The sequence below is a fragment of the Odontesthes bonariensis genome, chromosome 3, assembly GCF_027942865.1.
Source record: "Odontesthes bonariensis isolate fOdoBon6 chromosome 3, fOdoBon6.hap1, whole genome shotgun sequence".
Classification (NCBI taxonomy): domain Eukaryota; kingdom Metazoa; phylum Chordata; class Actinopteri; order Atheriniformes; family Atherinopsidae; genus Odontesthes; species Odontesthes bonariensis.
In genome coordinates this window covers 45,708,868-45,730,804 of record NC_134508.1, presented here as the reverse complement: position 1 = coordinate 45,730,804, position 21,937 = coordinate 45,708,868, and the positions used below count along the sequence as shown (strand labels likewise).

The following is a 21,937-nucleotide window of genomic DNA, read 5'->3' as shown; positions in this document are numbered from 1 at the left end:
CGAATAACCTGTGCACACAGACAGAAGACCAACTGTTGCAGAACAGCTGGATCAGAACTCTGCTACTTTATTTGTGTTCATCGCACCTCCAGCCTGATCCAGCGCAGGTTTACACTCTGCAGTGCAGAGGACATGCTGATGACCTTCCAGGTGAGATTTTTTTAAAGACTCATATATGGAAAGCTAGACTGCATGGTGCTGTGGTGGTCTCCTCCCAACAGGAGGGTTCCTGCTTCCGATCCCAGCTGGTTCCTGCTTCTGATCCCAGCTGGTTCCTGCTTCCGATCCCAGCTGGTTCCTGCTTCTGATCCCAGCTGGTTCCTGCTTCTGATCCCAGCTGGTTCCTGCTTCTGATCCCAGCTGGTTCCTGCTTCTGATCCCAGCTGGTTCCTGCTTCTGATCCCAGCTGGTTCCTGCTTCTGATCCCAGCTGGTTCCTGCTTCTGATCCCAGCTGGTTCCTGCTTCCGATCCCAGCTGGTTCCTGCTTCCGATCCCAGCAGGAGGGTTCCTGCTTCTGATCCCAGCTGGTTCTTGCTTCTGATCCCAGCTGGTTCCTGCTTCTGATCCCAGCTGGTTCCTGCTTCTGATCCCAGCTGGTTCCTGCTTCCGATCCCAGCTGGTTCCTGCTTCCGATCCCAGCAGGAGGGTTCCTGCTTCTGATCCCAGCTGGTTCCTGCTTCTGATCCCAGCTGGTTCTTGCTTCTGATCCCAGCTGGTTCCTGCTTCTGATCCCAGCTGGTTCCTGCTTCTGATCCCAGCTGGTTCCTGCTTCCGATCCCAGCTGGTTCCTGCTTCCATTCCCAGCTGGTTCCTGCTTCCGATCCCAGCTGGTTCCTGCTTCCGTTCCCAACTGTGGGGATGTCAACACATTGCCTGTGCTTTTTTGGATTTACTTCTTAATATCATTACTGTAGTTTAGCGTAAAACATATTTCTTCGAGCACAACCAATAACTAGACGCATTTATCATTTAAAATTGTTTTACCGTTAACGGCTGTCACCCCTCCCGCCCCCTTACCCACCCCCCATGAAAGTGAGTGACAGGAGAAGAGGCTGTGCAAAGTCATGTCATCGATGTCAGCCAACTCGTCTGTCATAAAATGCGGTTACCTGAACCTCAAAGAGTTTTTGTGCACTAATAAAATCAAAAGAAAACACAGCGCAACTTGTACATTTTGTTAAGCAATACTAACAGACGGCTGGGACCACGTCCAACTGTCACCGGAAGCATAGAGAAAGATAAGCTAAGTGTAAGTGAGATTTAGTAAATACTAGCTAAACACGTTTGCTAAGCATGTGTATGTGCTTCAGGACACAGGTTTCCTTTGTTTGCCGGTTATTTACCCCCTGGCAAGGCATGCAATTACCTCACTGCATTAACTTTGTGTGAGAGTGAGGAGTCCTCACGTTCCGTTTTTTCTTGTGATAAAAATGACGAGACAGGTGACGTAAAGCTATGTAGCTAATGTGTGTGTAGTTCTGCTACATCAACGCCAACTCTGACGTAAAGGATACACGCCGCACTCCCTCTCCTGGATGAGAGAGCTAGTCAGCAGTCTGAAGTTACACATTAAATATGCTTTGCCTGGCTATGAGCATACATCACACACTTGTGCTAATTTTGGGGTTGAATACACAAAAAAATATATATAACCTTATGTAGTCAAACACTGGAGCTTATGTGTGTAAGTGTTGTGAGCTACTCTCTGGCTCGCTCACTCAGATAAGATTTTCTCACACTGTGTGTCAGATGGGTGTTTAGAAAAATACACATTTGTCCCTTTTATCCCTTTTCCATGGAAGTTTGGGCATAGAGTACCATTTCAATCATATCGTTGTGTAACTATTTGAAAGCTATTTGAAAAAGATTTTGCTTGCCTGAATGCCTTGTTGAATATGATCCACACATTTTGTTCTAATACACTACACAAATTTTACATACAGTTATGAAGTTTTGATACTTTTACTTTCTGTACATCATACACGATTATTTTTAAGATTGCTATTTGATGTAATTGTTCATCAGAATCAGCAGAATGCCTTTATTTGTCATTGTACATGGTACAGCGAGATTTAAAGCCACCAAAACAGTGCAAAGAGAAAATAAAATTGTTAAAAAATATATATAAGTATGTACAATAAGAGAAGGGTGTCAGATGCAACAGTTTTAGTTATGGTAAATAAAATAAATAGAATAAAATATGGTGTTAGTGGTGATAGATAAATAAGGTGTAAGTAAATTCAAGTAAAAAGGATATATTGCACACAACAGTTTTTGGCATTATTTTTGGATATTGCACAAGAGTAGGGAATTGTCCAAAGGGATGATCAGTGAGTGTCAGAGTTGAGACTGGTTATGGCTTTGGGGAAAAAGCTGTTTTTAAGTCTGCTTGTCCTTGTCCTGATGCACCTGTAGATCACCAGATATATTAAGGATTCTTTTGTGGATTCTTACAGATTCTTTACGGATTTGCACATTTCATTTTACAGACATATAATATAGGTCAACAAATAGATTAAAAGATAGCTTCTTTCCAACTGCTGTCAGAGCCCAGCAGTAACCTAGCCATAAATGCCTCCTCACGGTGAAGTGCAATATACTGTTTTTAATTAGGGCTGGGCAACGATTAAACTTTTTCATCTAATTAATCACATGATTTCCCTGATTAATCACGATTAATCTCATTTTTACGCAGAATCCAAAAATGAATCCAAAAGTAGTGTATAGCTTTTAGCATTTAGTTTTATTTTAAATGTGCTGCCATATGAATGAAAGTGCCATAACATTTGTTGTGCAAACACACTTTTAACATCAGCATCTTTCTGTAGTTTTTATGTAGAAGCCTCGCTCCACTGTCTGTTTCCTTGAATGACTTGCTGCTATCAGTTGTGTGTTTTGCCTTTAAGTGATATTTTAGACTGGAACTACTACGCTGAGAAGACAATTCAACTTGGCAGTGTTTACAGATGACTTTGGTTCTGTCGACTCCGCCGTCTGGAAGAACTTTAACATGAAAATGGCCGAGTAAAAGTTCCGTACCCTTCTCCATGTTTGGTGGATCCGCCGATTACTTTCTTTTCCTGTTCCACAGCAGACAGCAACAGACTTTTACAAAATAAAAGCCCTTGAGCAACAGACTTTTACAAAATAAAAGCGTGTGAGCAATAGACTTTTACAATAATAAAATAAATAATAAAACAGGGGTGGTACGAGGTGTAGTGTGTTGAGCAGGCGCCCCATGTACAGAGGCTATAGTCCTCGCTGCAGCTGGCCCGGTTCGAGTCCCACATCGCCCAGCCCTATTTTTAATACATATTTATATTGTTTTTTATTTAGTTTTTATACTGTTGTTTTATATAGTCATACTGTCCTTTTATAGTTATATTGTTTACAAATTGTTATATGTCTGCACTGAAAGGCCTGCACCTTACTTTTTGTTGTACTCTTCACATTGACAATAAAGAAAATCTGAATCTGAATCTGAAAAGAGGTGATTGAACAGTAATCTTCATTTGTTTTGCTGTGGGTGTTTTTATGGGAATGTGGATTACTTACAGGTCTATTTGAGGGGTGCCTATGGTTTGCATGTTCCACATTTTATCATAAGCGTGTCATGCAGTGTGAGACACTGGTCTGGTCTTGGTCTTGGGTCTCGGTTTAGCTGGTCTTGACTACAACACAACTCAGCAGTGTTCAATCTGTGTTTCAAAATGAAAACTTGAACCCATGGCATTAGGCTCATCTCTTATAACTACATGGCGACTATCAATATAACATACTTAAAAAACCTACTACTGTTACCTAATTATAGACCTATATCCAATCTCCCTTTTATGTCTAAAGTTCTTGAAAAAATAGTTGCAGCTCAGCTTTGTGATCATTTCCACAGAAATAATCTGTTTGAAGAGTTTCAGTCAGGATTCAGAGTGCATCATAGCACAGAAACTGCACTGCTGAAAGTTACCAATGATCTCCTCTTAGCCTCTGATAGCGGACTTGTGTCTGTGCTTGTCCTGTTGGATCTCAGTGCTGCATTTGATACGGTCGATCACAGTATCTTATTACACAGACTTGAACATGTTATTGGGATTAAAGGAACTGCATTAGGCTGGTTTAAGTCATATTTATCTGATAGATTTCAGTTTGTTCTTGTAAATGAAGAATCTTCCTCACACACCAGAGTAAGTCATGGAGTTCCTCAGGGTTCTGTGCTTGGACCGATTCTTTTCACTTTATACATGCTTCCATTAGGTAACATTATTAGACAGCATGGCATAAATTTCCATTGCTATGCTGATGATACCCAGCTGTATTTATCTATAAAACCAGATGAACCCAATAGGTTGGTCAGACTACAAGCATGTCTTAAAGACATAAAGACCTGGATGACTCAGAACTGTCTGCTTCTAAATTCAGACAAAACTGAAGTCGTTATCTTTGGACCTGAGCGTTTCAGGGAGAAATTGTCTAGCTATATAGTTACTCTAGATGGTATTTCCTTGGCTTCTAGTTCTACAGTGAGGAACCTTGGAGTTATTTTTGACCAGAATTTATCATTTGACTCGCATATAAAACAGGTTTCTAGGATTGCCTTCTTTCATCTTCGTAATATTGTTAAAATCAGGAACATCTTGTCTCAGAGTGATGCAGAAAAACTGCTCCATGCATTTGTTACTTCAGGATTGGACTGCTGTAATTCTTTATTATTGGGCTGTCCCACATATTCTCTGAAAAGCCTTCAGCTGATCCAAAATGCTGCAGCCAGAGTTCTGATGAGAACTAACAGGAGAGATCATATTTCTCCAGTTTTAGCTTCTCTTCATTGGCTCCCTGTTAAATTCAGAATAGAATTTAAGATTCTTCTCCTTACATATAAAGCTCTTAATGACCGAGCTCCATCATATCTTAAAGATCTCATTGTAAGATATTTTCCTAACAGAGCACTTCGTTCCCAAACTGCAGGTTTACTTGAGGTTCCCAGAGTTTCTAAAAGTAGAATGGGAGGCAGAGCCTTCAGTTATCAGGCCCCTCTCTGTGGAACCAGCTGCCAGTTTGGGAGGCAGAGCCTTCAGTTATCAGGCCCCTCTCTGTGGAATAAGCTGCCAGTAAATGTCCGGGAAGCAGACACCCTTTCCACTTTTAAGACCAGGCTTAAAACTTTCCTTTCTGATAAAGCTTATAGTTAGGGATGGCTCAGGTGATCCTGAAACATCCCATAGTTAAGCTGCTATAGGCCTAGACTGCTGGGGGAGCTCCCATGATGCACCTCTCCTCCCTCTGCTCTCTTTCCTCTCCATGTACATATGACATTATTGTGGTCATTAACTCGTGTTTCCCTGTTCAAACAGGTATCCTTTGAATGGTGTTACAGTGTTTGTTGTCCCCCCCTTTCTGTCTTCTCAAACCCCAGCTGGTGGAGGCAGATGGCCACCCTTCCTGGTTCTGGTTCTGCCAGAGGTTTCTTCCTGTTCAAAGGAAGTTTTTCTCTCCACAGTCGCCTCAGGCACGCTCAGGACGGGAGATTGGATCAAAGAGAAGTTTCACTGCCATCTGTTGGTTTCCTTAGCTAGGCTACTTTATTTTAATTGGCTCTGTATGAATTGGACAAATTTGGAAATTAATCAATTAAATAAGTTAAATGTATTGCTGATCAAGAAAGTCTTCAGATTTGATTAAAAAGAAGAAGCTCGGAAGCAGGGGACTGCTCGCTCTGCACTTCGGTCTGAACGGTCTGCACAGCAGGCAGTGATACGAAGGGAGAGAAAATAGGGCCAAGAGATGTGAGGTCTGACTTTTTCCTGGAGAACGATTTTGTGATGCAAATGTATTACTCTGTTGAATGCATATTGTTTTGAGAATCAAAACGCTTTATTTTTTAAACCCCAGCCAACTAGCCGGACTACCTTCATCAACACCAAAACGAGGCTGGAACTCTGCTCACAGGACGCAGCAGGGGGTAAGAAGATGTTCATGAATGATGTTGCTGATATGGGATGTTACACAGCTTCATGTCAAAAGAGGCGAACTATCCCTTTAAACAACAGGACACATTCTTGAGACAGATTTTTATTAAATTATGTTGAGGGTCTCGGATGTTTTATATTGTTTTCGAGGTCATATTAATAGGTGTGATAGTGGGACATTGCATTTCCATTAGCTGTAATAGAGGCATTGATTGTTTGTGTAATGTTTCATATTTTTCTGTGAAAAAGAAGACAAAGTCAGGGTACAAGTCAGAGGCTTAATCTGTCATCAAGAAGCATGCATTGTTATTGTTGTTAGAAAAGAAGGCTTGACTTGCATTTCTCAAGTCAAAATGATAAATGTGAAGTCTTTCTTTGTAGATCTCATAGTTACCCTGACTATTTGTTTTTGGCCACAGACGTTCAGCTTTACAACTCTCCTTTTTTCCATTCTGACTGACATGGAGATCTTTTCTTAGCAGAAATGATTTTAATCTTCATGGGTGCAACGGTGCCCATAACCTTAGTTAGATTAGAAATGAGAAGTTCTGCTGCTTGAACATTCATGATGTGTGCACATCAGTTCTGATTAACTCCTAGAACTAACAGAACTGAAGCTGCCCTGTGAGTTTGGGTCTAACCCAGCTTCTGTTCAAAACAAAGTCAAGACTATTTGAGAATAAAATTGTGGAATCGGAACTGTTTGCTGTGAGAAAGGGAGAGGCTCAGCTCCACTGCACATAGAGACAATGTATACACACCCACAGGTGTAACCCTCAGCTATGCTTACTGAGTCACACACATATACTAATCCTGAAACTCTCTTTAGCCTTTTCACTGGCTCCAAATGCACAAACATTCTGTGTTACTCAGAGACTTAAATGTCCAAAGGGTGTAAATTAAGATTTGCAGTGATAGAACTGAGAAGTTGAATTACAGCCACAGCCCAGAGGTGGGTTTAATGTTGGCTTTAACACAAGACAGAGATCTGTCTCTTCATACTGCCTCCTGTTTAGAGCCACACCTTTCAACTCCTGGGAGAACAGGTTCCAACAATGACCCACCCACGTTAGTTCCAAGAAGCAGACATTTTTGTGGCTAAAATCTCAGTTAACAGGATTTTCTTCTTAAAATGTTGCACCTTTTTTTCTTTAGGATTTTTCATCATACTTGCAACGTGGCTGTATGAGTGGCAGTGCCATCACTGGGTCCAGACTGAATTCTCACAATTGTTTCAATGGGATGAATTGTGGACTGGCAGCCTGTCCAGGGTGTACCCCGCCTCTCGCCCATTGACTGCTGGGATAGGCTCCAGCCCGCCCGCGACCCGATCGACGGATTCAGCGGTATAGATAATGGATGGATGGATGGGATGAATTGTCTAACTGGGGATTTGCTCATATTTCACCACGGTCTCTAATCAGGTGGAGGGACTCACAAACAGTGGTTATATGACCTCATGTCATGTTTAAAACTGGACAAAATAACATTCAACATCCTACTGTGAAATTTAGAAACTGTCCTCAATGCATTTGAAAATGTGGAAGATAATATCTGATATGCATTAACTCCCTCATGTGTGACCAGGGTGGGAATGAATGGGGTTATTTGGAAGGGCTTGTTTTATGGATGGAAATACATTGTTTTTTTGGTCTTTCTACAATTTGGTTTAAGAGCATGAGTTAGTTACCCCATGTGAATGATTCATCGGTACCCATTTTAAACCTTTTTTAAATATATATATGTATGAGAAAAAATTCTCAATAAAAAAAGAATTTCAACACGGTCAGCACTTTCACTTGTACTCTTAAACTCACTCTGTCAAGAACCTTGAAACTAGACTGTTTATACAGACATTCAAGGTTTCCAGTGGATGAACAACTTTAATCTTTGGTGATCATTTTTACTTCTGAGCAAGCCAAGAAAAAAGAGCTAAAATAAGAATGAAGACTGTAAACTTCAGCCCTGAGCCCTGGGTCCATAAAGAGCCCGCTTGTGTTGGCAGAGCTCCTGAAAAAACATCCATGTTGTCATACATTCCTTCTCTTTTCTGAGCGGCTTTGAGCTGTCACTGTCAGAAACCAAAGAGGTTGGAGAGAAATCAGCAGACAGCTGGGGGGAGGCATGCTGGGACAGGACCACAGACTGATGCATGCTGGGACAGGACCACAGACTGGGAGCTCCACCCATGGCACAGAGGAAGGACGTCCAACAACACTAAAAACCAAGAGCCCATACTCTGTTTGGTTTGGTCAGCCTTCTCAACAAATCTCAACCATTCATGTCACTTATAGTGAAACAATCTAGCCCTCTGGCATTTTCCCTTTCACTGTGCTGCAATGAAAATGGATTTTTGTGGGGTTTGTACCTTTTGATTAGCACAGCCTTCCTACCATGCCACCATCCCTCCTTCAGTCCTGAGCAGTTTCTGTTGGGGCTCTCCTTTTTCCTCACTGTACAATAGCTGAAGAGTCCAAAGACTGGGAGGACAGCATGTCTGCCAGGCTGTGATCTGTGTCAGAAACGCTCTGCTGCCGCCACCTTCCTCTGTGGGAGATCAGGGAAGTCCAGCTGCACAGACGCTGTCTTTAAGGCACTTTAATGACTCTTCAGATGGGGCAGCGGCTCTAAAATCAGGACTTTATTAGAGCAGAGCCACAGTCTCGAAATGCTTTAAATGACAGCATGGTGGTCATTTCATAAAGTTCTCAATTCATAAAGAAGTTTTGAACAATTCTATGGAACAGAAAAGTTCAAAGAAGTTCCCAGCACCACTGAGTGTGTGTGTTAGTGTGTGTACACTGTGGGTAAATGAACTGGACTTTGTACCAGAGTTGGAACAGTTTGTTCTGAAAAGTGAAGAGACATGATAAAGCTCTGCTCAGCAGGGTCAGACTGATAGAACCCACATTACATGGTCACCAGTTGGGAAAGATGACTGTGGGGGTCACCCAGGGGGCCACCCAGGGGGCCACCCAGGGGGCCACCCAGGGGACCCCCAGAATCAGAGCTCAGCTCTGATAGAGTGGATGGTCAGAACATTTTAATTGTAGTTTTTGTCTCTCCTCAGACCACAACAAAGTGAATGTGTTTGTTTCAAACAGGATCTGACTGCAGCAGGGACCTTTAGGGTCCAGATGAAACCGCTCGCTGTCCTTAGTCCAAATGTTGCTGCTGATTGTCTACTCAAGCAGCTCCACACCACTCTAAAGAAATCTTGGTAATGAGAACAGTAAGGGTGCAGAACCAGAGCAGGTTCCTGAGAGGAACTCAGCGGTCCAGAAGGACTGAGTTTTAACAGCTGCTGCAGACCCAAAGTCTCTCTGCAGGCAGCAGCGGTTAGCACGTTGATATTCTGCAGACATGTACTCCAGTGCTCTGTATCACAGAGGAACAGGAAATGCACAACATTAGCGCAGCCGCCTGGTCATTCATGCTGTTTTCTATCAGAGATTCAAACCAAGGTGATCATTTCCCTTTGAGAAGTATTTTTTCAACTTATTTGAACTTATGCTTATTAGCAGAGAATGCCACCTCTGTCAAAATGTAAAAAAGTTTGCTCAGTTCTTGCAAATCTCTGACCAAAGAATTAGCAAATCATGGTACAGTACAAGACAAACAATGGAAATGAGAAAAGAAAACTATATCACAGTTCAGCTACAATGTCTGACTTTTCTGTTCCAGCGTTTGGTCTTCACGGACATAAAGGTATGCATGGCTGTGCATGTGCAGGGCTCAGCTGGAGATGGGTTTTTAATGAATTATTTATTATTATTTCAACTTTACGTTAACTTCTCCAACCAGACCTCAGCTGATCAGAGCCAGGACAGTGAACGGCATCAGTGACCACAGAGCAAAACAACTAATGATTGTTGTTTGTATTTTTCTGAGTGAAGCTTTGTTCACGAGTTCTTTGACTTTAATTCTTTACAATGATTTCACTGAAGTGGTTAAAAAGAAAGCTTCAGGGTTATTGAATACAGATTCGACAGTGATGTACTGCTCTGCATCTAAAGCAGCCAGATTCTGTCTTTTACTCTCCAACACATCTAGGGTCACTCAGCACTGATGGTGAAGTAATGGTCAGAGCTTTGACACTGAGACAGTAAGTCAATACGAATCCCTTTACAGCGGCAGGTTGAGAAGTGAAGTTAACTCTGAACCTCTGGACCCCTGAACCTCTGGACCCCCACACTCTGCCTGCTCTGGCTGGATGGACTGTTGTCCTGTCACACCCGATAATGATGCGTTTATTCTGCTTCCATCTCACCTGCAGACCTACAGACCTACACCCCTCAGGACGGTACATGAGGTTATGTCTTTGCTTCCAAGAATTCTTACACTGAAGCCTGTACTGTACTGAGAAAAGAGGGCATTGGGTGTTCGGCTGCCTCTTTGTGGAATCAGATGCTAAACCAGCCAAAGCTCAATGAGTTGCTTTGTCTGATGAATTCAAGCAGAGAACCTCTCAGAACACTTCTGTTAGAGCTTCATGAAGGTTTCCTCTGAGATACAGGACAACAAAAAGCAAAGCAAATCATTCTTTACCTCCTTATATAAGCCCTGCACTGAAATCCATTTCTGTTATCCAGTGCGCACTGCAGCCCCCCCCAACATGTCACTGACCTTAAAGGCAAATTTGCGGGTGATGTTGTCCGAAGGCTCCACTTCTCCAATCCGGAAACTGAGCAGGGGCAAACTCCCTAACACCGTGTCCTCCTTCTCATCTGCACAGAGTAAGAACATCCCAGGAAGAATGTGAGTGGGTGCAGATGCTGTGTGAGACACATAACAAGTGGGCTCTGAGTGTGTTCATCGTGCAGGATGTCCTGAACATGAGAGTGGAATTACAACTGCTCTCCCAGAACAGTCATCCATTATGGTCCGAGGGAGACCGCCAGGCAGATGCTAATCGTACTCACACACACGCACACACACATCCAGTGGTGGTTCACAGCAGTGCTGTGGAAGGAGAGCAGCAGTGTGCTAAATAAAGGACGAACACATGAAAATTTCAGCAGCTTGAAAAAGGATTGGAGTTTCCTCCTACCTCGTATATCCTGAACGGAGCTGTGAGCCGCTGCTGCTGCTGCTCGCTGCCACTCACTGACTGTTTGTTTTTGTGTGGGTGTGTGAGAGAGAGATCTGAGGGAGGGGGAAGGGCTTGTGCAATCAGACAATACACAGATCCCTGCTGTATGTGTGTGTGTGAGAGAGATAATGATCAGCCCATGTGACTGTGTTACAGGAATCTTGGCTCGGAGGCAACTGTACCTGCTGCTTGTCTGCACCAGTGAGGTGAGAGCAGCACGTACACACACTCTGCCTCTGCTGTGCACGCCTGGCACACACACATCTGAAGGATTCCTTCATGTTGAAACAACTGGAGCCATGACATTGCATTCTCTACTGTTATCTGGGCAATAAAAGGGTTGACACATACAAGTAAACCACGACACAAAGCAGCGATGAAATAAGAAAAAGAAAAAATATTTATTGATCTAAATATAAAAATCCTGAACTAGAACAAATGGATATTTTTGATCCTGGAAAAGCTGAATCTGGATAATCTGATGTATGCTTTCCTGTAAATCGCGTGTTAAACATCAAGGATATGCAGTTGTTCAGCAGGTGTGCAGTTGTTCAGCAGGTGTGCAGTTGTTCAGCAGCTGTTCAGTTGTTCAGCAGGTGTGCAGTTGTTCAGCAGGTGTGCAGTTGTTCAGCAGGTGTGCAGTTGTTCAGGCAGGTGTGTAGTTGTTCAGCAGGTGTGCAGTTGTTCAGCAGGTGTGCAGTTGTTCAGCAGGTGTTCAGTTGTTCAGCAGGTGTTCAGTTGTTCAGCAGGTGTGCAGTTGTTCAGCAGGTGTGCAGTTGTTCAGGCAGGTGTGCAGTTGTTCAGGCACGTGTGCAGTTGTTCAGCAGGTGTGCAGTTGTTCAGGCAGGTGTGCAGTTGTTCAGGCAGGTGTGCAGTTGTTCAGGCACGTGTGTAGTTGTTCAGCAGGTGTGCAGTTGTTCAGCAGGTGTGCAGTTGTTTAGGCAGGTGTGTAGTTGTTCAGCAGGTGTGCAGTTGTTCAGGCAGGTGTGTAGTTGTTCAGCAGGTGTGCAGTTGTTCAGCAGGTGTGCAATTGTTCAGCAGGTGTGCAGTTGTTCAGCAGGTGTGCAGTTGTTTAGGCAGGTGTGCAGTTGTTCAGGCAGGTGTGCAGTTGTTCAGCAGGTGTGCAGTTGTTCAGCAGGTGTGTAGTTGTTCAGCAGGTGTGCAGTTGTTCAGGCAGGTGTGCAGTTGTTCAGGGAGGAGTGTAGTTGTTCAGCAGGTGTGCAGTTGTTCAGGGAGGTGTGTAGTTGTTCAGCAGGTGTGCAGTTGTTCAGCAGGTGTGCAGTTGTTCAGGCAGGTGTGCAGTCGTTCAGCAGGTGTGCAGTTGTTCAGCAGGTGTGCAGTCGTTCAGCAGGTGTGTAGTTGTTCAGGCAGGTGTGCAGTTGTTCAGCAGGTGTGCAGTCGTTCAGCAGGTGTGTAGTTGTTCAGCAGGTGTGCAGTTGTTCAGCAGGTGTGTAGTTGTTCAGGCCGCATGGTGGAAGGGAACGAACGGAAGCAGGTCAACTACCAGGATCTGGGGGGGGGGGGGGGGGGGGGGGTTAGGGAGGCTGGAAGGCACGCTGCAAGCCAATTGTAGTGGGATGCAGAGGGTTTGCTGGAAAATCATTGTGCAAGGCCTGCACGCTGCTGGGCATTACAGGGGCTTCTAAGAGGAGAGCCATCAGGTCTGCCATGGAAGCTGCAGAAAAGGCCTCCAGATGGCTTTGGCTAGGGAGGAGTGAACCGTGGGCCAGTGCTGCTGGCACGGCGTTGGAGCGCAACACAGCGAGGAGCCATGCACTGCCTGTGCTCACAGGTGATGTGCACACTGGGGTTCCTATAGCAACCGGGGCATTTCAGAGGGAGCTGGCCAACCGATTGGGACTGTGCCAGTCTACCCTGAGCCGAGCCATGCCAGCCGAGTGGGACAGAATTATCCGCATCTCAGCCACGTATATTAAATTCCCAACAGGCCAACATTAAAGCTCAATTTGAAGCGAGAGCCGGTTTTGTAATCGGAGCTATCGACTGCGCACACATTGCTATAAAAGCGCCATCACATGATAAATTTGTATGTTAACAGGAAACATTTTCATTCGATCGTTGTACAGATCATATGTGATGTGTAAATGCAATTAACCAACATTGTGGTGAGGTGGCCTAGTTCAACGCACGATTCATACATTCTGAGTAACAGCATGTTGGGAACAGACTACAAGCTGGCACTGTGCGCGATGGGTGGCTTCTTGGGGAGTAACTTTATTGTGTAACTGTGTAATTATTCCCCGTGACGTGCATTGAATATGTGCGCCCCCAATTTCTTTCCCGTCTTCACAGCATCATAGTCGGTGGTTAAAGTTAGTTTCTTGCTGTTTTTTGCTGGTTAAACTTCAGTTTAAGATCTTTCTAACAAGCCCCTGATCGTCCCTGTGGGCAAATGTTAATAACCCCGTGCGTAAAGTGTGAAATGTCTTAATCAGCCTCACCTTTTCCCCGGCGCACTTCTGCACGTTACTGTACGAACACGTTGTTGTGAGTTACACAAAAACATCGGTATTTACCTTGGGGGTAATCAGAGTCACCCACATGTGCTCCCACCACCCCAGAGAGAGCAGTGTCACCCATAGTTGCCCCGACTCTCTGTTCAAACAGAGTCGGTCACCCCTCCACCCACCTGTTTTGGCCACACTGCAGCGGTGGGAAGCCAGTCTCCACTTCACCTCCACCTTAATGTGGGACCACTTCTTCTTCACATCCACCTTAATGTGAGACCACTTCTTCACAACCACTTTAATGTGGGACCACTTCTTCTTCCCCTCCACCTTAATGTGGGACCACTTCTTCTTCCCCTCCACCTTAATGTGGGACCACTTCTTCTTCACCTCCACCTTAATGTGGGACCACTTCTTCTTCCCCTCCACCTTAATGTGGGACCACTTCTTCTTCACCTCCACCTTAATGTGGGACCACTTCTTCTTCACCTCCACCTTAATGTGAGACCACTTCTTCACAACCACTTTAATGTGGGACCACTTCTTCTTCCCCTCCACCTTAATGTGGGACCACTTCTTCTTCCCCTCCACCTTAATGTGGGACCACTTCTTCTTCACCTCCACCTTAATGTGGGACCACTTCTTCTTCCCATCCACCTTAATGTGGGACCACTTCTTCTTCACCTCCACCTTAATGTGGGACCACTTCTTCATCCCCTCCACCTTAATGTGGGACCACTTCTTCACATCCACCTTAATGTGGGACCACTTCTTCTTCACCTCCACCTTAATGTGAGACCACTTCTTCTTCCCCTCCATCTTAATGTGAGACCACTTCTTCTTCACCTCCACCTTAATGTGGGACCACTTCTTCTTCACATCCACCTTAATGTGAGACCACTTCTTCTTCCCCTCCACCTTAATGTGGGACCACTTCTTCTTCCCCTCCACCTTAATGTGGGACCACTTCTTCTTCACCTCCACCTTAATGTGGGACCACTTCTTCTTCACATCCACCTTAATGTGAGACCACTTCTTCTTCCCCTCCACCTTAATGTGGGACCACTTCTTCTTCCCCTCCACCTTAATGTGGGACCACTTCTTCTTCACATCCACCTTAATGTTGGACCACTTCTTCTTCCCCTCCACCTTAATGTAGGACCACTTCTTCTTCACCTCCATCTTAATGTGGGACCACTTCTTCTTCACATCCACCTTAATGTGGGACCACTTCTTCTTCACATCCACCTTAATGTGAGACCACTTCTTCTTCACCTCCACCTTAATGTGAGACCACTTCTTCACAACCACTTTAATGTGGGACCACTTCTTCTTCCCCTCCACCTTAATGTGGGACCACTTCTTCTTCCCCTCCACCTTAATGTGGGACCACTTCTTCTTCACCTCCACCTTAATGTGGGACCACTTCTTCTTCCCCTCCACCTTAATGTGGGACCACTTCTTCTTCACCTCCACCTTAATGTGGGACCACTTCTTCTTCCCCTCCACCTTAATGTGGGACCACTTCTTCTTCACATCCACCTTAATGTGGGACCACTTCTTCTTCTCCTCCACCTTAATGTGGGACCACTTCTTCTTCACCTCCACCTTAATGTGAGACCACTTCTTCTTCCCCTCCATCTTAATGTGAGACCACTTCTTCTTCACCTCCACCTTAATGTGGGACCACTTCTTCTTCACATCCACCTTAATGTGAGACCACTTCTTCTTCCCCTCCACCTTAATGTGGGACCACTTCTTCTTCCCCTCCACCTTAATGTGGGACCACTTCTTCTTCACCTCCACCTTAATGTGGGACCACTTCTTCTTCACATCCACCTTAATGTGAGACCACTTCTTCTTCCCCTCCACCTTAATGTGGGACCACTTCTTCTTCACATCCACCTTAACGTGAGACCACTTCTTCTTCACATCCACCTTAATGTGAGACCACTTCTTCTTCCCCTCCACCTTAATGTGGGACCACTTCTTCTTCACATCCACCTTAATGTTGGACCACTTCTTCTTCCCCTCCACCTTAATGTGGGACCACTTCTTCTTCACCTCCATCTTAATGTGGGACCACTTCTTCTTCACATCCACCTTAATGTGGGACCACTTCTTCTTCACATCCACCTTAATGTGGGACCACTTCTTCTTCACCTCCACCTTAATGTGGAACCACTTCTTCTTCACCTCCACCTTAATGTGGGACCACTTCTTCTTCCCCTCCACCTTAATGTGGGACCACTTCTTCTTCCCCTCCACCTTAATGTGGGACCACTTCTTCTTCACCTCCACCTTAATGTGGGACCACTTCTTCTTCCCCTCCACCTTAATGTGGGACCACTTCTTCTTCACATCCACCTTAATGTGGGACCACTTCTTCTTCCCCTCCACCTTAATGTGGGACCACTTCTTCTTCACATCCACCTTAATGTGGGACCACTTCTACTTCCCCGCCACCTTAATGTGGGACCACTTCTTCTTCACCTCCACCTTAATGTGGGACCACTTCTTCTTCACCTCCACCTTAATGTGGGACCTCCACCTTAATGTGGGACCGCTTCTTCTTCCCCTCCACCGTAATGTGGGACCGCTTCTTCTTCACCTCCACCTTAATGTGGGACCACTTCTTCTTCACCTCCACCTTAATGTGGGACCACTTCTTCTTCACATTCACCTTAATGTGGGACCGCTTCTTCTTCACCTCCACCTTAATGTGGGACCGCTTCTTCTTCACCTCCACCTTAATGTGGGACCGCTTCTTCTTCACCTCCACTTAATGTCGGACCGCTTCTTCTTCACATCCACCTTAATGTGGGACCGCTTCTTCTTCAACTCCACCTTAATGTGGGACTGCTTCTTCACCTCCACCTTAATGTGGGACCGCTTCTTCTTCACTTCCACCTTAATGTGGGACCGCTTCTTCTTCCCCTCCACCTTAATGTGGGACCGCTTCTTCTTCACATCCACCTTAATGTGGGACCGCTTCTTCTTCACCTCCACCTTAATGTGGGACCGCTTCTTCTTCACCTCCACCTTAATGTGGGACCACTTCTTCTTAACCTCCACCTTAATGTGGGACCACTTCTTCTTCACCTCCACCGTAATGTGGGACCGCTTCTTCTTCACCTCCACCTTAATGTGGGACCGCTTCTTCTTCAGCTCCACCTTAATGTGGGACCACTTCTTCTTAACCTGCACCTTAATGTGGGACCGCTTCTTCTTCACCTCCACCTTAATGTGGGACCGCTTCTTCTTCAGCTCCACCTTAATGTGAGACCACTTCTTCTTCACCTCCACCTTAATGTGGGACCGCTTCTTCTTCACCTCCACCTTAATGTGGGACCGCTTCTTCTTCACCTCCACCTTAATGTAGGACCACTTCTTCTTAACCTCCACCTTAATGTGGGACCACTTCTTCTTCACCTCCACCTTAATGTGGGACCGCTTCTTCTTCACCTCCACCTTAATGTGGGACCGCTTCTTCTTCACCTCCACCTTAATGTGGGACCGCTTCTTCTTCACCTCCACCTTATTGTGGGACCGCTTCTTCTTCACCTCCACCTTAATGTGGGACCGCTTCTTCTTAACCCCCACCTTAATGTGGGACCGCTTCTTCTTCACCTCCACCTTAATGTGAGACCACTTCTTCTTCCCCTCCATCTTAATGTGAGACCACTTCTTCTTCACCTCCACCTTAATGTGGGACCACTTCTTCTTCACATCCACCTTAATGTGAGACCACTTCTTCTTCCCCTCCACCTTAATGTGGGACCACTTCTTCTTCACCTCCACCTTAATGTGGGACCACTTCTTCTTCACATCCACCTTAATGTGAGACCACTTCTTCTTCCCCTCCACCTTAATGTGGGACCACTTCTTCTTCACATCCACCTTAACGTGAGACCACTTCTTCTTCACATCCACCTTAATGTGAGACCACTTCTTCTTCCCCTCCACCTTAATGTGGGACCACTTCTTCTTCCCCTCCACCTTAATGTGGGACCACTTCTTCTTCACATCCACCTTAATGTTGGACCACTTCTTCTTCCCCTCCACCTTAATGTGGGACCACTTCTTCTTCACCTCCATCTTAATGTGGGACCACTTCTTCTTCACATCCACCTTAATGTGGGACCACTTCTTCTTCACATCCACCTTAATGTGGGACCACTTCTTCTTCACCTCCACCTTAATGTGGAACCACTTCTTCTTCACCTCCACCTTAATGTGGGACCACTTCTTCTTCCCCTCCACCTTAATGTGGGACCACTTCTTCTTCCCCTCCACCTTAATGTGGGACCACTTCTTCTTCACATCCACCTTAATGTGGGACCACTTCTTCTTCCCCTCCACCTTAATGTGGGACCACTTCTTCTTCACATCCACCTTAATGTGGGACCACTTCTACTTCCCCGCCACCTTAATGTGGGACCACTTCTTCTTCACCTCCACCTTAATGTGGGACCACTTCTTCTTCACCTCCACCTTAATGTGGGACCTCCACCTTAATGTGGGACCGCTTCTTCTTCCCCTCCACCGTAATGTGGGACCGCTTCTTCTTCACCTCCACCTTAATGTGGGACCACTTCTTCTTCACCTCCACCTTAATGTGGGACCGCTTCTTCTTCATATTCACCTTAATGTGGGACCGCTTCTTCTTCACCTCCACCTTAATGTGGGACCGCTTCTTCTTCACCTCCACCTTAATGTGGGACCGCTTCTTCTTCACCTCCACCTTAATGTAGGACCGCTTCTTCTTCACCTCCACCTTAATGTGGGACCGCTTCTTCTTCACCTCCACCTTAATGTGGGACCGCTTCTTCTTCACCTCCACCTTAATGTGGGACCGCTTCTTCTTCACCTCCACCTTAATGTGGGACCGCTTCTTCTTCACCTCCACCTTAATGTGAGACCACTTCTTCTTAACCTCCACCTTAATGTGGGACCACTTCTTCTTCACCTCCACCTTAATGTGGGACCGCTTCTTCTTCACCTCCACCTTAATGTGAGACCACTTCTTCTTAACCTCCACCTTAATGTGGGACCGCTTCTTCTTCACCTCCACCTTAATGTGGGACCGCTTCTTCTTCAGCTCCACCTTAATGTGAGACCACTTATTCTTAACCTCCACCTTAATGTGGGACCGCTTCTTCTTCACCTCCACCTTAATGTGGGACCGCTTCTTCTTCACATCCACCTTAATGTGGGACCGCTTCTTCTTCACCTCCACCTTAATGTGGGACCAGAGGGGGATCGCAGGTGCAGGGCTCATTTACATATGATTTGCATATTTAAGTAGAGGCGTGGACAGGGAGGAGTCGGGTGCTCCGGCATGTGCGCTCAATTCCACGTTGATTGGGATGTGTGGGCGCACAGATTCATACATCCGGATACTTTTGTACGTTGGAGGGCATTTGGGTTTGAGCGTACGCCATGTTTCAGGAGGAAATCCACGCAAATCTTTGTACATGAGGACCCTGGTGACCTCATGATAATCACTGAGGATGTGTCCCGGCGCATCGTCGGATATATCTTTGATGCTAGTTAGAAAGTTAGCTAGTGAAAACTGTTTCAGCTCTGCTAACATGGCGTCTCAGGCAGGCTTTCGTTAGTTGTTCTCTCTCTGCCCTGACAGACAAGATGGTCAGAGGGGAAGAAGAGCTGAGCTTACCCTCACCCTAAAAGGTTCAAGAAGAAAAGAAAGAACCAAAGGAAGAAACTGTGGTACCGCTGTGAGGGTGTACTGAGAGGAAGTGACTGGAGGAAAGGGGAAACTGTTGACAGTGAAGATTAGGTTGAAATCATGCCGAGCCCCCTCTCCTGTACCACAGAACTGCATTCAGTGTGTGATACTAAGAGCACAAATGTACCAATGTAGTCCATAGTTCAAAGAGTTGAGCTAACATCTGAGCAGTTCATTAACCAACTGAGCATTTGTTGACAGAAAGTCCACCTAAAAGCACAAGACTATATCTATAAGTGTACGTTTGTTCCCTCATCACATTTGTGGAAACACTGACAACTGAATCTAATGTTAGTCTGGTTTTTACAAAGCTCAGTTTGGTCTTTCTGGCAGGTGCCAAGAGGCTCTGCATCACATATAGACTGTTTGTCTGACAGTATCATGTTTAAACCAGAATTTAGCACGAATGGAACTAATAGGTCCTGTGTTAGCTGCTGTTGGGGACAGGGCCGCTGACAGGTTTGGCTGGGCCCGGGACAAAATTCTCTGAATGCCAATACCAACCTCTACTTTCCCAGTCTCTCCTACCCTTAAATTCCCTGGCTCAGCTCCCAAACACAACACGTCATCTGATCGGAGGTGACACGCCCATTTATTGCGGATAAACCAAAAGGTTTATTTACCACTTTGCCTGGATATGGATATGGACTGAGTGGAGTTATGGCTTTCAAAATCCTACCACAATAAAACTCACGCTATTTTATTCATTTAGAGCTCATAAACTGCACATTTCATCAACCGTTTTTCACTTGACCAAGGGAATCATGTTAAGGGTACTTTTATTTATCGCCAGACCCGCGTGTATGTCCGCGGAACTTTCTGAGAATGTTCGGGGAACAAGGCGGAGCCCATTCATCTGGCGAGTGTCAAGTTAAATCAGTCTAAACGAAAGTTACAGGCTACCCCAAAATGTCACGTTTATAACCCATTCGTTACATTCAACTCTATCTAAATGGCAATTTCACATGTTGCCATGTCTATACTGGCTTATTTTAAACAAAATAAGGTTAAACTAGAGCCGCGTTACACTGGCTGTCATCAGCTGACTGGGGATGATTCTCAAATCAATTCAGCCTGATTGGCGTGCGTGCCTGAAACATTTGGACATATTTGCGGACTAATGCACATATTCCTAGATTCAATTAGATATAGGCCTATGAAACACAGTGTAATTAAGCCGTTGTGGTTATGAAATGATTCAATGCTCTCTCTGTCTGATATTGAGTTCCGTGTGACTTGCTATCCCCTCATGTGGTGCTAATATGATTGGCACGCCGCCTGTGCCTGGTGTTACTTCACGGGGCTGGGAAAAGTTGGCCGTGTCTTACCTGGCTCTGCTGCACAGCTGCCTGTACTGGTACCTGCTGCATCATCTGAGTCTTTTGTGAAATATTTGTGTAGAGAACCCCTCTTGGCTTCTTCGATTTTTTTTCGCCCTTCTTTTCTTTTCTGCGCTCCTGATTTGTGCATTTCGACTAACGCGCAATGACCGCTTATGGTCAAATGATGTCGTTTTTTTTCTTCTCCGTAATCAAAGACCAAACCATTTTTGGAATAGGGGTGATAGGGGGTTATTGGCCCTTTTTTTAAGGGCAATGAAGGCAAACGATCAAGAAGTCATTTATTAAATGCAAATAAAGCACTTTTCTTCCCCAAATCAACACATTTTGAAGGAAACATACAATTATTAATCGCAACTTCATGGGGGCCCAGTTATGGGCCTCCCAACCCCCATTCCTGGGCCCGGGACAAAATACCCTATCGGCGGGTCTGGTTGGGGACAAATTCAGGTCTGTGGATGTAAATATGGAAACTAAAGACAGGCGGTGTCGAAAATATGGTCAGACTAGCATAAATCATGACCGTCAATTTTGTTAACAGTGTGGAATTTTTTCATGAAGTTTTTTTTTTTTTTTTTGTAAAGAAATGTAGAACTTGTATGATGCATGCAAACGCACCATTACAACGCCATCAGGGTCACAACAAATGTGTTCACCAAGTAACTGCTAAAGAGAAGAAATAAAGCTGAGAGTACCAGAATACTATTACCCTCCAGTCCTGTTGTACACCAGAACTAAAATCTACATCTATTGTCCAGCAGAAGAACAAAGTGTTCAACACTCAGAGGCATGGTTAAGGTAAGAGAGGATGAAACCCAACTACCACTCTATCTAGGCAATTTCAAGACAGTCACATCCATCTGGAATACTTTTAAACTGTTTATAAACTATTCAGAGTAGGCCTATGTCAGATCTCGTTTGTGGCTCAGTGGAATTTTTTTTATGAATTTTTTTTTGTTTGTTTGTTTTTTTGTTTCTTGTAAAGAAATTTAGAACTTGTATGATGCATGCAACCAACTAGGGGTTGCAACGGATAAAAAAAACCTCACGGTTCGGATCGTTCCTCGGATCAGAGTCACGGATCGGATCATTTTTCGGATCAGCAAAAAAAAAAAAAAAAAAAAAAGACAAATAAACATGTTTTGTCTTTTTGTTTATCAACACTTTTAAATTATTAAATTGAAATATATAAAATCAACTTAAAGTGCACAATTAACATCTTCTTTTCAACATAATCAAAGAAAAACAGCTTAAAGTGCAACATAAAAAGGCATATCTCCTTCCTTTAAACATGGACCAATGACCATTAATCCACAACTTT

At 44.8% G+C, this 21,937-nt stretch overlaps 1 protein-coding gene across 10 annotated transcripts in view; it reads right to left on the bottom strand.

The window, feature by feature from the left end:
• plekha6 (pleckstrin homology domain containing, family A member 6) overlaps nt 1–21,937 on the bottom strand; it is a 117,030-nt gene that overhangs the window by 55,847 nt on the left and 39,246 nt on the right. For 9 of the 10 annotated variants that reach the window (XM_075461928.1, XM_075461924.1, XM_075461926.1 and 6 more), the window contains one exon: nt 10,591–10,691. In XM_075461928.1, coding sequence (XP_075318043.1) covers nt 10,591–10,691 — 101 coding nt within the window. Of the gene's footprint in view, nt 352–10,590; nt 10,692–21,937 lie in introns of those variants that run through there. The other variant, XM_075461931.1, reaches the window with a different exon arrangement.